This window comes from Sinocyclocheilus anshuiensis, unplaced genomic scaffold (assembly GCF_001515605.1).
Source record: "Sinocyclocheilus anshuiensis isolate Anshui unplaced genomic scaffold, SAMN03320099.WGS_v1.1 scaffold130, whole genome shotgun sequence".
In the NCBI taxonomy this organism is placed as follows: domain Eukaryota; kingdom Metazoa; phylum Chordata; class Actinopteri; order Cypriniformes; family Cyprinidae; genus Sinocyclocheilus; species Sinocyclocheilus anshuiensis.
Window position 1 is genome coordinate 3075038 of NW_015544207.1, and position 17301 is coordinate 3092338.

The 17301-nt window shown below is 40.9% G+C and overlaps 1 protein-coding gene across 2 annotated transcripts in view; it reads right to left on the minus strand.

Annotated features, from left to right (window-relative positions):
- Positions 1–9016: 9016 nt before the first annotated feature.
- LOC107697032 (alpha-1,3-mannosyl-glycoprotein 4-beta-N-acetylglucosaminyltransferase C-like) overlaps positions 9017–17301 on the minus strand; it is a 21391-nt gene continuing 13106 nt past the window's right edge. For both annotated transcript variants that reach the window (XM_016497660.1, XM_016497661.1), the window contains exon 4: positions 9017–10313. In XM_016497660.1, coding sequence (XP_016353146.1) covers positions 9166–10313 — 1148 coding nt within the window. In that variant the 3' untranslated portion in view covers positions 9017–9165. The remainder of the gene's footprint in view (positions 10314–17301) is intronic.

A 17301-nucleotide genomic window follows, 5' to 3' on the forward strand; every position in this document is an offset into this window, starting at 1 on the left:
TTTTAGCCAGGTTTCAGTCAAGCAGAGTACATCAAAACTATTATCTGTGATCATTTCATTTACAATAACTGCTTTGGGTGCGAGTGATCTAATATTTAGGAGCCCAAACTTATTTTATTTTACATTTTTCTGGTTTAATCACGATCAGATTTTTTCTAGATCCTGCATAAAATTTATATTTTGACCTCACTATTCGGAGAACACACAGTCTTTATAGATTGGACAGCACAAGTACTTCTATCATTTAAGCGGGCATGACAGTTATTTGAGAATTGGCTTACTAGTCATATGGAGCGTTGTGTCCTGGAGATGTTGTCCGACAGGGGTTCCGCTCCGACTCTGCTGAGGTGCAGGCCATCAGCACGAAAAAGCCTAGGACGCTCCCAGAAAAGATTCCAATTATTAACAAAGAGCAGTTTCTGTTCTTTACACCATGACAATAACCATTCATTTAAAGCAAAAAGTCTAATGAATCTTCCGTGTCCTCGTCGATACGTGGGAAGCGGTCCTGACACGATGATCATCGTCGCTGGCGATGTGCTGCGCACCGTTTCGATCAGGCTCCTGAAGTCCTTCTTCAATGTCTCCGTCTGCTGCAGCTTGGTGTCGTTAACCCCCGCGTGAAGCACGACCGCTCTGGGGCTCTCGTCGCCCTTCAAGATCGCGGGTATCTGCGCAGAAAAATCGAGAACACAAGCACCAGGGAAACAGTGAGTGTGCACTTTACCTTCAGCTAATGTAGCACGGACATGCCGGACGAAGGAGTCTCCGACGATCACAGTGTTGCGTTGCGTTGCGTCTCGCGGAGGGGAGCGAAGCGGTTCCTGGTGGAGATCTCAAAGACCGGAGGCGGCGGAGGGGGAGAGGTCATCTCCCGGGGCCTGGCTCGCGTCTTCCGCTGCGGGTGCACCCAGGGTCCGTGGTGTTCCGGTGCCGGAATGAAGGACATCTGGGAAGATCGCGTCCTGGGTGCACGGGGCCTGTGCAGAGAAACAAATGGAGTAGAGGAGGTGGGAGAGTTAGCAGCGCGCTGTATACTTACCCCGGACTTGTGAGCGTACATGACATCCCTATTTTTTTTTATGATGTCTCCTCCTCAGCCATATCTTCTGAGAGCGGTCAGCCAGCAGAGTGCATTTAAGCCGAGGTCAGAGGTCAAAGGTGTCATGGCCCGGTACAAAACACCGAGGAGAAACATGGTCTGGGTCCACATGCAGGTGAAAACTTCTCTTTAATGAACAGAAAGGCCAACAAGGCAAAACAAAACAGATCTAGGAACGACAGATACGAATACATTGACAAACTCTCCAAGGAACGGCTTCCAGACGTTCCCAAGCACCCGACCAGGGGGACGGCAGAGCGGGGGCAGAGTGGGAGGGATGGGGGGGCCAGGTCCGTGTGCTGGAGGGGGACCTGGGGACTGAGGCAGAGCCGGCGGGATGGGGACCCAGGGAAGAACCAGTTGCCACCACAGCGGTGTGTGTGGCGCTGCCGCCTTGGAACGGGCAATGGCGGGGCAACTGTGAGCGGGCACCGCCACCTCAGGGGAACCGTGAGCGGACACTACCGCCTCGGGGGAACCGTGAGCGGACACCGCCGCTTCTGCAGCTTTCTGAGCAGACACCGCCGCTTCTGGAGCTTTCTGAGTGGACGCCGCCGCCTCGGGGGAACTGTGAGCGGACGCCGCCGCTTCGTGAAGGCCTGAAGCGAGCCCCGCTGCCTCGGAGGGATCATCAGTGGGCTCCGCCGCTTCGGGAAGGCCAGAAGCGAGCCCCGTCGCCTCGGAGAGAACCTCAGCGGGCCCCGACGCCTCGGGAGCCTTGCGAGCTGACCACGCCGCTCGCACCGACATCAGCGGGGATTCCTGCACGCTGCGTATCAGCCCGGGACGCTCCGGGAACGGGCGTGAGGTACTGGGTGCTGCAGACGAGGCCTCTGACGCCCCGTGGATTGCCGCTCCGAGAGGACTGTGAGCAGGCTCCGCAGCTAACTCCACCCTGAAGGCGGAGCCGCTCAAATGCAGGGCCAGGTTGATATAGTCCTACAGCGACTCCTCGGGGACCCAGTATGGCATCAGGGACTTGAAGGGCTCGGCTAGGCCTCCCCAGAAAAAGACCATGAGGCAGGTCTCTTCCGTGGCTGACTGGCGAGCCACTCCCACGAAGTACCTGGCGTAATCCTCAATGCTCCGGTCTCCCTGGCGGACGTTGATAAACCTCCCTGCTGGACCTATGTTTGCTGGCTGTATTCTGTCACGGCCCGGTACGAAACACCGAGGAAGGAGAATGAGTAGATTCATTTCAGATTTAAAGGGTTAGTTCACCCAAAAGTTAAAATTCTGTCATTAGTTATTTACCCTCAGGTCGTTCCAAACCTGTAAGAGCTTTGTTCATCTTCAGAACACAAATTAAGATATTTTTTATGAAATCTTAGAGCTCTCTGACCCTCCATAGTCAGCAAGGATATTACCACGATCGACGCACAGAAACGTAGTAAGGACATCAGTAAAGTAGTCCATGTGACATCAGGGGTTCAACCGTAATTTTACAAAGAAGCAAGAATACTTTTTGTGTGCAAAGAAAACAAGAATAATAATTTTGAATGGGGTCATTCTTATAAATTCAGTTATTATTTTGTCTTGTGGAGTATATGTAAACATCTGTTATGTGAAATAGCTTACTCAGGACAGTACTAAATAAAAAATAACATGCAATTTTCATGATCCATCTTATTTTGTTTCAATTATTAACATTTTGCACATTCTGCAAGGGGTATGTAAACTTGTGAGCACAACTGTAATAAAAAATTATATAAAATTATCAATGTGTATTTAACAGTCTTTTTAATGTCTTTACCTTTTTTACTGAATCAATAATAAATGCACATTAATTTCTTATCCAGAATAAATTATTCGTGAATAAAGCGAGACCTCAGTTCTACAAAAAGTGTCAGTTAATTTGTCATTACGCATCTACATGGACTTCGTAAGATTGACCCCCTCGTCTTTGACGAGAATATTGCGGACAACTGGATGATTACGCGAGTGGCGCATATTGTCACGAATCCGGTCCGTGGCCTTCCGGCCGATTGCCACTAGAGGTCATTCTACCATTACATTGACTCTCACACTACACAGACTGTTACATGTCACTCCGGACTACAGTTCCCATCATCCATTGCACTTACACAGCTGAATTCACTGATCACACAGCCGTCACTAATCACACGCTCACCTGAGAGCCATTACACACTCTATTTAACACTCTCTCAGTTCCTGTTCAGATCGCCATGTATTGTTCTGCATTTTTCACTCCCAAAGTGTTAGCTGCCTTACCGAGCCATTCCGTGTTTTCTGTTTTAGTCTCGTGTATTGTTTTGCGTTTATCCCTGTTTAGCGGATAGCTTCCTTACCGAGCCTGTTTAAGTTTTCATAGTTTTCTTAGTCTAGTCTTAGTCTTGCCTTCTCTGTTTTCCTGGTCTTTGATTCACGCCACATATCTTGGATTAACCCTTTGCTTGCTGTTTCTGACTCTGTTTGCCCCTGCCTGGACCTTTGCCTTCTACCTGGATTTATCTCTTGCCTTGCCTTCGATATACCTGTTTGCCATTGTCTGACCCATACCTGTTAAAACCACGTCTCTTAATAAAAGCTTGCATATGGATCCGCATGTCTCTCGTCTCATAACACATATACAGCAACGCCGGTCTTTCAGCAGCAACAAAAAAAGTGCAAGTGTACACGTTTCTGAACCTCGCTGGTCCCGATGCCCAAGATAAACATGACACTTTCACATCGGAGGAGGGGGAAGATCTGGAGAATTCAGAGCATGATGCTTAAGCTGCAGGGCTATAACCTCAATGTCATCTACAAGAGAGGCAAAGAGCTATACCCAGCAGACGCGCTCTCACGTGCACACCTGCCCTCCACTGACCGGGACGAAACTACTGAGGACTATGATGTTATGACAGTGGAAGCCCTCTCCTCAAGGAGAATTGAGGAACTGAGACAGGAGACACAGGCAGACTATCTATACAGGCGTTTATCTGAGGTTGTTGCCATGGGCTAGCCTGACTCATCAAAGAAGCTGCCACATGACCTCAGGCAATTCTATGCCAAAAGGGATGAACTCACAGTTGATAATGGCCTACTGCTCCGTGGTCAGCGTTTTGTCATTCCCCACTCAATGCAACACTATTATATCAGACAGCTGCATCATGGGCACCCGGGCCTAGAAGTAACAAAGCGCAGGGCCAGAGAAACCATGTTTTGGCCCAGCATATGCCAGGACATTGAACATGAAATCTCCAGGTGCACTCCTTGTAATGCCCTCAGACCACACCAAACAAATGAGCCCCTTCAATTGCATGATATACCAGACTTGCCATGGTCCCTTACAGCAGCGGACGTTTTTGAGTGGGTGGGGAAAGAACACCTGGTGCTCGTCGACTCGTACTCCGGCTGGTTTGAAATAGAACAGCTCCCAAACATGACCGGTGCAACCATTATAATCAGGCTAAAGCGCCACTTTGCCACCCATGGAGCTCCCCAGCAGCTAATGACTGACAACGCAGCATATTTCACAAGCAGGGAGTTCCAAGAATTTGCCCGCATATGGGACTTCTGCCATGTCACCAGTAGCCCCCACTACCCTCAATCAAATGAGCTAGCTGAGAGGGCTGTGCGCTCAGCCAAACACCTGCTAGAAAAATGTGCACGTAATGGAATGGATGTATATGCGGTGCTGCTCAATCTACGCAACATACCAAGGGATGGGCTGCCCTCACCAGCCCAGCGCCTGCTTTCTCGGCGCACCAAGACCCTTATTCCCATGACCAAAGCCATGTATGTGCCAAAGGTAGAAACACAGGTCCAGGCAGCTCTAACATGGACCAGACAAAGCGGAAAGACACATTATGACAGGTCAGCCAGACCCTTGACCTCATTGCAAGCAGGGCAGACAGTGAGAATACAGACAGACAGGGGATATGACAGATTGGGAACGGTAATAGGAAGAGCACCACAACCAAACAGCCACATATGTGAGAAACAGGCGCCACCTCTTACATACACATGAACAATACACCCTGCCTACAACAACAGAGGTCCCACTTAACACCAACAGTGAACCTCTGCCAGAACCCCAGCCTAATGTCGACCAGCCGCAGACAGAACAGGTGCAGGAACCACCTGTGTTTGTCACCCGCTCAGGGAGAATATCAAAGCCCAACTCCCTATACAAAGACTACACTACTGTAAGGAATTTAACTCATTAATTCTTATAAGGGAATTAATCATTAATTTTATTTCTAGCTCAGGTTTTGAGAGGACTCGGATCTGAAAATTCGAAGTCAACCTGATTAAAACTGATTTCAAATTTGATATTTTACACTTTATCAGCTACTCGTCCAGCGAGACGTTAATGTCAGTGTATATTAACAATTTGACTATATGTATTTTCCCTGGCCATGGGTTAATACGTTCTTTGATAAGTTATACGCTATGAGCTAGGTAGCAAGATCTTGGCAAGGTTTGACTTTAAAATTATACGACACCAGACAATGATTCTTTATAGATGAAAATGAATTCATTGGCTATTCTAAATTACATTGACCTAAGCTAAGGCATACACATACACACACACCAGTGGCAGGCCGTGCATTTTACACCTAGGCCTTCAGTGGCGTCCTACATGAATTAATCCATCTCTTCATACCATCATAATGATGCCACGGCTATAGAAACCATAAATATTACACAGTAATGCAGTATAACAGGACACTACATAACAGACAGGTATCTTATGTAGCGAGAATGAATGCCAAAGAAAGAACCCCAATTAACAATTGCGTGAAACCTCATCTGTAGCTGAAGCATTAACCTAACAAAATGACACAAATACAGTCCATCCGATGTTCTTACAGACATTTATTCACCCAAACGCATTTATACCTTACAGATAGCATTGGTATAAACCTACGGCACGATCTTCCAATCGGCTTCTTGCAAGGCGGCGCGTGCATACATTAACAAGAGGCTTCAATTCATCACATGAGGACACCTATAAAAGATGTGTTAATACTTCTCTAAAGTAAATGATTTTCAATGATTGTCTTATGAATTGTCTGTGTAAGTTCTGTTTCTTTGTCTGTGACAGGAGAAACGCGCGCTTTCTGAAAGTAGTAAAGGAATGCGTCCCTTTTTTTGGAATGCAAAGGGGGGAAAGGGGAGGTGTCCTGAGGTCATGCCCATGTCACGAGTTGTGTGTCTGCCATTCTTCTCCTGGACAGGGAGCTCTTAATCTGTCGCTTTCTGTTTATCGGATTTAGCAATTTATGTGTTAAACGGTTATGGGGTCCGGGCGAGTCTGTCGCTGGAACATTTCCAGATACCATGTTCTTTGTTCTGTTGTTTATTAGCTGGTTTATTTATGCTGAAGCCGGTCAACGTTTCACTGCACATCTGGTGTCTTGCATGAGTTTTACGACCGCAGCTGGCTGCATAGGGTGCTTCTCAGTTTGTCTCAATGGAATGTGATTGTTTCATGTGTGATTCAATAGTGTGGTCCGTTCGCAGACAGAGATCCTACACTACATAAGCTCAGACTGTTCATACCACTCCTATTTCAGCAGTCATGTTCCTTGTGGCTGTTTAAAAAAAATAAAAATCGGAACAATGTTGCATCCTGTTTTTGGTATGCGTGTCAGGTTGTACACGGTTTGCTAGTTTCACTGTTCATTTGCACTTTTATAGCAGGTAAAGCTAAAGGGCTAACGAAGTTTATATATATATATAGCTGTTAAAATCTTTTTTTGTTGTTGATTCAGTTTAAATTTTTTATTCATGTTAAACCTATCCAGGTATCCTATCATTTAGAAGGGGAATGTAGATTATATTGATGGTTGCTTGTTATCAAGTGATGACGTAGGAGGTCTGGGGGATTATGGGCGGAACACTGGGATAGGAAGTGCAATTGTATGGGTGAATAAAACGAGACCTCAGTTCTACAAAAAGTGTCAGTTAATTTGTCTATACGCATCTACACACACACACACATATATACATATATATATATACGTGTTAGAACGAGCCGTTTTAGGTAGGCGTGGCTGACTCTTAACTTTTATAAAGAATATCTCTTTGGATTTGAGACTTTAGTCTTTGTCTTTAAGACTTAGTCTTTATGCACCAAGAGCTTGTAACACTCCAAAGAGAAAGGAAAAATTTAAATCGCATCATATGACCCCTTTAAATAAAGACAACCCAGTACAGTTAGCATGTCATTATCTCAAATTAGACCCATAATGCAATGCAGAGAACCATCCTGAAGTGGTTTATTTTGCAATAATGACCATCAGACTGCAAATGAGCCTGCTTATTACACTGCCACTTAACAATAAGCACAGACATGAAATATGGATTTGAGTTGAAAGTATCTATGTGAGAAAAAAAAGATGATCGAGTGCATGAGAAACATAAAACTAGTTTAATTGGATGTCATCGACAAAAGTTGTGTATACAGTTTAGCAAAATTATGGAAAAATATTAAAATTTAATAATACTAAAAGATTAACTGACAGAGATTACACTCACATTCAAAGAGTGAAGATATCAGTTTGTGATGCTGAGCTGTTCAATTATCTCTGAACTATAGTATACAGATGCTCTTTCTCACTGTCCGTCCCTGAGGGAGAGAGAACAAATAGCGCTCAACAAGCATTAATACCACGCCTGTGAGGTTCAGTAAAGCACACATTCTGATGTGATTGTCAGAAACACAGTAAATGCAATACAACTTGACTCTTTGGTATAAAAATCTATCCTTTTCCACAAATACTGAGCAAACTTAAATTAAGTTAATTTAAAAGTGTGTGTGTGTGTGTGTGTGTGTGGTGCAGGTATACCCTACGTTATATGCATGGACAAAATCTCCCCACAAAAATGGCAATGTCCAAAATCCTTGTCGGGAAATTTTTCAGTCCTCATGGGTCCCCATGAGGAAAACAGCTTAAAAATCATACAGAATGAAGTTTTTTGAAAATCTAAAATAGTAGAAAGCTTAACGTGAGGGGTAGGTTTAGGAATAGGGTCAGTGTAAGGGGATAGAAAATACAGTTTGTACATTATAAAAACCATTACACCCATGGAATGTCCCTATAAAACATAGAAACCCAACGTGTGTGTGTGTGTGTGTGTGTGTGTGTGTGTTGAATGTAAACTAGTATCAGCACTTTTCCCCTCATTGGTGCTTGGAGTGATGGAACTAGGGAATTGTCTTTCAAAGTCATCACCCCTAGGGGGCGGAATTTACAAACCATCCCCTCTTTTTACAAGACTTAATATAAATAAAATAAACTAAATATTTTGACTGTAAAATGCTCTTTGAATCTTGGCATCCTCTTTTAAACAACTACACAACATCCAGGCCATGTCTTTTATATAAAAAAAAAAAAAAAAACTTTGAAGCCTCATATTTTTAGGAGTTCAATTTAGGGTTACTATCGTTAACTAAACCTTAAACCCCCCAAAAAAAATAATAATTACTTGAAACAAAATAAACATACACCAAAATAAAATATCAAACTAGTGATTAAAAATTATACAGACACATTTAATTAAATAATAAAACTGACAAAAACACCCAACAAAATGACTAAACCTTTACCTAAAATGAAAACAGAAAATATAAAAATCAAATTAATTCAAAATATTAACATCTGAATCCTTCTGTGTGCCTGATTTTTTAACCTTTACTACACTAACCCTATTTGTATGAAATGTGATATATATCATCTCGGGAAACCTTGCAAAAAGTTATCAAATAATGTTTTGAGGTTTTTTATTGATTTAATTTTTTATTGTTTTTTTAAGTATTGTTAAAACTTAATTTTAAGTTAAAAGTAAGTTTATTAAAATGTATTTTATTTATAATATTAACAACAGAAATATTTTATAATGGGAACAGAAAAATACAAGTAATTTAAATATAGTTTCCTAAAGAAAATATAGTATGCCTAAGTAAATATATCTTGTTTTAAGAATATTTATAAAATTATTTTATGCAGTGTAATGACATCATTCCCTCACATACAGATTCCCAAGCATGTGTCTATTTGAAAGATCCAAGCCTTTATAAGTCATGATAATAAATGCACAGCAGAAATATTTCATGTGATTTGGTCAGCTTTAACAGTCCAGACCTGGATCTTGCGTACGACAACCCAGGTCGTTTGGGCTGCAGTGACTCGGATTCGTAAACATGCCACGGTTGCTGGAACAAGTTTCTGGACAGCCGCTTCATTAAACTGGCCTTGCTGAAGAGAACCCAGCTTGTCAAATCCGGAGCACTCCACCTCCGCCTCCTTTTTGACCAGCGTTTTTCCAAGTTCCACATCAGCATAGACCAGCTCATCTTTCCCATCCAATCCTGTTACTATTTGGGCACGGGAGATAAGAACAGGTTCATGAAAGACCACTAAAATGTAGTTTTCTGTGCCAATAGGGGATACACCCCAGAAATACTCTAAGCCCTGGCTGTAAGCTTTGTCGACAGTATTGGTCTGATAGGTTTCAATATTCGTGCTAATGTCTGCTGGAGGGTTATCGGCAACTTCTTCAACAAAGTCTTCATCCTTTAGGCGATTGAACGTCCCCCTAAATGACGAGTAAGTGCCCATGTGCTGAAACAGAGATGGGCGGAAACGAATGACTTTTTCCTGCATCAACAATCTGTGAAAATGCGATAGCAAAAAGTCGCAGGGCATCTCTTGGTAGAAATTATAAAGGAATCGAGCTAGAATGGGCAGATCTCTGGATTGATAGAGTTTTCCGATGTAGCCCAACTTGGAGAATTCTAATGTGACCCACTTCGAGTTGCCCACAGAACCGACGTGCTCACGAATGCTGGTGAGAAAGTTCTTCGAACAGCTCACGTCATCCTCCAGCATGATATAGTATTGGGAGAGATTACTGCTAAAATGGAGCAAATAGGAGTAGTCCACATTTTGCTTCGAACGGAAGGACACGCGGTCAGAAGCGTCGTTGAAGTTCCTCTTCAGTCCTGTGAGGGGAGGATAGTTGTCTTCGTTGGCGTGGATGACCAGAAGTTGACCCTTGGACAGCCGCATGTGGAATTCATCTGTAATCTTCTCTAATGTCTGCTGGATCCAGCTCACATCAAAGTCTGAAAGAAGGACGACGACGACCATTTGATCCAGCTCTTCCTCTGAGGAGGCAGAGAAGATTGACTGAAGAGTGTCCTGAAGATAACTGCCCTTTTCCCTCTTCACAGACGAGAGGCCCACCGTTAGGTACTCTGAAAAAAGAACAAAACAACAGGGATGTGAATTATACAGTTCTGGGTTTCACTGAGTTCACAAATTCTTATTCAAGATTTTGCCTTATTTTTCAGAGAGAGAGAGAGAGAGGTTTAACAATACCTTTATTTGTACATGTTCACTTCACAATTCTAAACAATATAACCATCAATCTAATTACATTTTAATAGGCTACTTATAAAACCAGTTTTCAAAACTTTCAGAAATGAAAAACAAGCTGATCATCATGTAACATACATAACACTTCATTAACACACCATACTTCACAAAAACCCCATAAATTATTTGTTAACCTAAAATATGCAAATTCAATCTTTAGCCTCCCTGCTATTAACCACTTCAACATTTCTTCAGGATCTATATTAGCTAATTGTAAGCCTTTATTTTTACGTGTTTTCCACACTGCCAGTTTAGCCGTTCCAATCAGGTAATTTAATAAACACATTTTCTTCCTTTTTGAAAATGTATATTTTACTCCACCAATGAATACCTTGTCAGAAAAATTTTCATCAAATTCTCTGAACCAGTTTTTAAGCAAATTAAAAATACCTTTTAATTAGGGCTGTGCAATATATCGAAATATCGCAAATGGGGCCATGAACAAAAGACAAAGAGAAAATCACTCACTGCTCTTACCTAAATAACTTTTATAGCTTAAATAAGAATCAGTGTATATTGCTTGATACATACATACATACAAATAACCATATATATATATATATATTTAGTTATAGAAGTTGACAGAACTGACTGAGCAACAGCTGAGTAAAACTGTTTCATCTGAGCATGTGGCACTTTAAGCATTATCGTATCGCATATCGCATTTTTCTTCAGTATCGCACAGCCCTAATATATATATATACAGTGGTGTGAAAAAGTGTTGGCCCCCTTCCTGATTTCTTATTTTTTTGCATGTTTGTCACACTCCATCTGTAGCTATTGCCCCATAAATGATCCTCCATTGTAGATCACCAGTACGCTTCTCTACAGGAGGTTTATATAGGCCCTCCACCTGTCTCTTATTAGGAATTCAGGGTTCAACAAATCTGGCCACTTTGAAACTTTTTGCTTTCTCAATTAATCTTGATGCATTGTCTTTACTGTCATATTATACATTACTTTTTTTGACATGCTTTTAAAAGAACAAAACTGGGGAGTCTGAACGGATAGAATGACATCCGCCACTTCTTCCTCATCCTCCTTTATTGCTGGAGAAACAATCAGTTCTGGAAATTCCACATTGTTCCCCATATCCTGGATGTTCTCATGTCTTTGTGCAATACATTTCCTGTATCCACTCAGTAAAGCATTGTAAATTTCTTCCTTTAGATTTGACACAAGACGTGAAGATCTCAAACCTGTTGCCTCTTTAAGTTCTTCAAGCGATTTCCACCCTTCTTTATTCAATAAATGGTCCAACTTCACAGTTCCATTCCTCAATAAACATTTTCGTACAGTTACAGAAGACAGCAATCTTGTTTGAATCAGTGGATTAAAAAAAAGTGGTTCCTCCAGTGCCCAGTGTTCTAGATTGTCCACATTCCTTTCTGTTCTTATGGCATTTTTCCATGTTTGTAACATAGATCTATAAAAAAACAGTGAGCTCAGATAAGTTAATCTCTTCAAGGTTCATTAAAAATAGTTGTTTATCAAGTCCAAAGCCACCAACTCTCCTCATGATCGCAATTGCAGTTTTTTCCCATAGCACGTCTTTATCATATAAAAATCTCTGTGCAGCTTGTATCCTGAAAGCACGGATTCGATTTCGCACATCCACCAGTCCTTGACCACTTTCCTGTACTGGTAGGTATAATACTGCAGCACAAGTCCAATGTTGTCCATCCCAAAAGAAGTTGACTATTGTCCTTTGTATAGAAGAGACCAATTCCTCTGGTGGCTCCATGACAATAGTTCTATGCCACAAAATGGAAGCAGCCAGATTGTTTACTACCAGAACTCTTCCTCGATACAAGACGTGAAGATCTCAAACCTGTTGCCTCTTTAAGTTCTTCAAGCGATTTCCACCCTTCTTTATTCAATAAATGGTCCAACTTCACAGTTCCATTCCTCAATAAACATTTTCGTACAGTTACAGAAGACAGCAATCTTGTTTGAATCAGTGGATTAAAAAAAAGTGGTTCCTCCAGTGCCCAGTGTTCTAGATCAGTGGTTCCCAACCCTGGTCCTGGAGGCACCCCAACACTGCACATATTGCATGTCTCCTTTCTCTGATGCACCAATTTCAGATCTTAAAGTCTTTACTAATGAGTTGATGACCTGAATCAGGTGTGTTTGATTAAGGAGACATGCAAAACCTGCAGTGTTGGGAACCACTGTTCTAGATTGTCCACATTCCTTTCTGTTCTTATGGCATTTTTCCATGTTTGTAACATAGATCTATAAAAAAACAGTGAGCTCAGATAAGTTAATCTCTTCAAGGTTCATTAAAAATAACTGTTTATCAAGTCCAAAGCCACCAACTCTCCTCATGATCGCAATTGCAGTTTTTTCCCATAGCACGTCTTTATCATATAAAAATCTCTGTGCAGCTTGTATCCTGAAAGCACGGATTCTATTTCGCACATCCACCAGTCCTTGACCACCTTCCTGTACTGGTAGGTATAATACTGCAGCAATAGTCCAATGTTGTCCATCCCAAAAGAAGTTGACTGTTGTCCTTTGTATAGTAGAGACCAACTCCTCTGGTGTCTCCATGACAATAGTTCTATGCCACAAAATGGAAGCAGCCAGATTGTTTACTACCAGAACTCTTCCTCGATACGATAATTGGGGTAACAGCCATCTCCACTGTAAGGGAAACAGGTCAATTTAGCTCAAAGGGAATCATTTAAGATTTTAAAGGGAATTTGGACAGAATCACTGTTTTACGGCTGATCACTGAGTCATTACACAAGATACTTCTCTATTCAATATAAATAAGGCTTTATTGGATAAATTGGATAAATCTAAACTAATCTAACACATAAACACACACATTCACACAAGTTGCAGAAAGAGAGAAAGTGAAGAAAGTGAGGATTTAAGAGAATGAAAATGTGAAATCCCAAGTTTACAGCAATATGTGCAATTGCATAGATCTGAACAACCATCAATCACTTAATTAACCCTCGCATTGAGTTCCTCAATGAGGTTAAAATTTATATTAAATGCACCAGTTCAGCTAGAATCTGGAGCCAGTTCTTAAGCAAATTAGAAATACCTTTTAATCTCTCACACTTTAAAAATAAATGCTCCATATCCTCTTTTTCCCCACAGAATCTACAATCCCCTTTCACAGCTATATTAAGGTGTGCCACATGTCCATCTGTAGCTGTTGCCCCATAAATGATCCTCCATTGTAGATCACCAGTACACTTCTCTACAGGAGGTTTATATAGGGCCCTCCACCTGTCTCTTATTAGGAAGTCTGGGTTCAACAAATCTGGCCACTTTGAAACTTTTTTGCTTTCTCAATGAATCTTGATGCATTGTCTTTACTGTAATATTATACAATACTTTTTTTGACATGCTTTTAAAAGAACAAAACTGGGGAGTCTGAACGGATAGAATGACATCCGCCACTTCTTCCTCATCCTCCTTTATTGCTGGAGAAACAATCAGTTCTGGAAATTCCACATTGTTCCCCATATCCTGGATGTTCTCATGTCTTTGTGCAATACATTTCCTGTATCCACTCAGTAAAGCATTGTAAATTTCTTCCTTTAGTTTTGACACAAGACGTGAAGATCTCAAACCTGTTGCCTCTTTAAGTTCTTCAAGCGATTTCCACCCTTCTTTATCCAATAAATGGTCCAACTTCACAGTTCCATTCCTCAATAAACATTTTCGTACATTTACGGAAGACAGCAATCTTGTTTGAATCAATGGATTAAAAAAAAGTGGTTCCTCCAGTGCCCAGTGTTCTAGATTGTCCACATTCCTTTCTGTTCTTATGGCATTTTTCCATGTTTGTAACATAGATCTATAAAAAACAGTGAGCTCAGATAAGTTCATCTCTTCAAGGTTCATTAAAAATAATTGTTTATCAAGTCCAAAGCCACCAACTCTCCTCATGATCGCAATTGCAGTTTTTTCCCATAGCACGTCTTTATCATATAAAAATCTCTGTGCAGCTTGTATCCTGAAAGCACGGATTCGATTTCGCACATCCACCAGTCCTTGACCACCTTCCTGTACTGGTAGGTATAATACTGCAGCACAAGTCCAATGTTGTCCATCCCAAAAGAAGTTGACTATTGTCCTTTGTATAGAAGAGACCAACTCCTCTGGTGGCTCCATGACAATAGTTCTATGCCACAAAATGGAAGCAGCCAGATTGATTACTACCAGAACTCTTCCTCTATACGATAATTGGGGTAACAGCCATCTCCACTTTGACAATCGGGCAGACACCTTTTCTGTCAAACCTTCCCAGTTTTTCCTTTGAAATTGTTCATTTCCTAAAAAAACTCCTAAAATCTTTCATCTATATTTTTTCCATTGCAACCCTCCTGGAAGTTGTGGAAAATTTTCCAAATTACCAACTAACCCTCACTTTTTGTCCAATTAACCTGAGGAGAAGAAGCTTTTTCATATAATTTAATAGTATTTGTTAAAATTGTAATATCTTCTTGGCCTGTAATAAAAACTGTAATGTCATCTGCATAGGCTGATAAAACCACCTTAGAATGACCATTAACATGAGGGATTAAAGTTCCTTTTAAATTCTTCCTCAGCCTGCATAATAAGGTTTCAATAATCAGGCTGTATAATTGTCCAGAAATTGGACAACCTTGCCTTATGCCTCTTGTCACAGGTATTGAAGCACTTAAACCACCTCCTACTTTCACCATCACATGAACATTAGAATACAACAACGTAATATATGAAATAAAAACATCTCCAAATCCATAACTCTTTAACACCTTAAACAAATATTCATGATCCACACGGTCAAATGCTTTTTCCTGATCTAAAGACAGCACTCCCAAATCATTCTTATTATTTAGGTTAAAATCAATTAATATCTCTCAATAAAAGCAGATTATCTATAATAGATCTCTTAGGAATGCAGTATGTTTGATCATTTTGGATCAGCAAATGTAAAAAGTGCTTAAGTCTATTTGCCAAGCATTTAGAAAAAAAATGTATAGTCCAGACACAACAGAGCAACTGGTCTCCAGTTTTTTAACAGTCCAAGGTCTCCTTTTTTTGGAAGCAATGACAAAACTGCCCGACGACAACTTATTGGAAGTTGATTACTTTTGATGCATTCTAAAATTACTTCATATAAATCTGGTCCTATCAGGTCCCAGAATTGTTGATAGAATTTGACCGGTAATCCATCAATTCCAGGCGATCTACCTTTAGATAGTTGCCTCATAGCCTCTGTGAATTCTTGAAAGGTGTTTAAATTATCCAAAGCTTGTTTTTGTTTTTCTTCAAGCTGAGGTAATTCTTTAAGTATGTCTTCAGTGCACTCAATGTCACAACTCTCAGCTCTATATAATTCTTTATAAAAGTCTCCTGCCAATCTCCTCATTTCTGTAGGATCTGATGTAACTGATCCATCTGCACGACGAAGATGGCACATCATCTTTTGCTGCACATGTTTCCTTTCAAGGTTAAAAAAGAATGTGCTTTGAGCATCCATCTCTTTAATGGAACAGCATCTTGTTCTTATCAATGCTCCTTTAGCTTGTTCATGTAGCAGAAAACTCAGTTCTTGTCTTTTCTTATTTAGCCCACCACATTGTACAGCCTCATTATTATTCACAATTTGTTTTTCTAGAGACTCAATGTCCATCTGTAAAGCTTTCACTTTTGCTTTCAATATAGCTGATCAGTGGAAAGCATAATTTTGGCAAAACATTTTTATATTGGCCTTACCCACAACCCACCATTGGCTTAGGTTTTCAAATAATTTTTTCTTAAATTTCCATATATTCCAAAACATTTTAAATTTTTCACAAAAAGAGACATCCTGTAATAACTTAACATTAAAAATCCAATAATAATTAGCTTTGAGCGTCTTCTTCAGATTAAAATCCAATATAACCATATGATGATCTGAAAAACCATTAGGTCTAATAAAATTATTCGTCACCTTATTATTCCACGTCTTTTTTAAATAAAACCTATCCAATCTTGCTCCACTAATTCTGTTATCGTTTTCCACATCTACACTATTGTTTGCAACCATTACTGTTGTTTCATCATTCAAAATTGCACTATCAATTCGACTGTCATTTTCTTCAGGTGATACAACAACTTCCTCAGCTCCTTGGGCCTCATTTTCTTCTACCACCTCCCTAACTCCCTGAACCTCATTTTCCTCAACATCTACAGACTGCACATTTTCAGCATCATTCACAACAACCTCCTCATTTTGTCTATCGGCTACTTCAACGATTTGAACTTTATGTGGGCATGCTAATCGCTTATGCCTGATATCTCCGCACTCAAAACACTTCATATTTCCAGTATTTTCGTACACCATATATGCTCTTCCTTCATGCCAAACTCTAAAAGACACATCTAACTCTTGTTCATTTAAGAACATAAAGACCTGTCTTCTAAACGACATTATGTGTTTAAGTGCTTCATGTTTACATCCTAGAGGCACTGTTTTAATTGCGCTAGCTAACTTTCCATATCGCAAAAGCTCTCGTTCTATCTCCTGATTTTGAATGAACGGAGGCACATTTAAAACAGTTACTTTAATAGTTGGAGCAACCAGCGGCGAAACAGTAATAAAGTCTCCACTCACCACTATTCCGCTGCTTATAAGACGATTCACTTGATTCTCTTCTTTTACAAACACAACCACCGCCTTGTTCATGCGCGAAGCGGATGAAATGTTTTGATATCCGAACTCTTCTCCTACGGCCAGTAACACTTCCTCCACATTCACCCCGTTCGGCATCACACACCTAACTCCATGACGAAGGGAAACAGGTGGCGTAA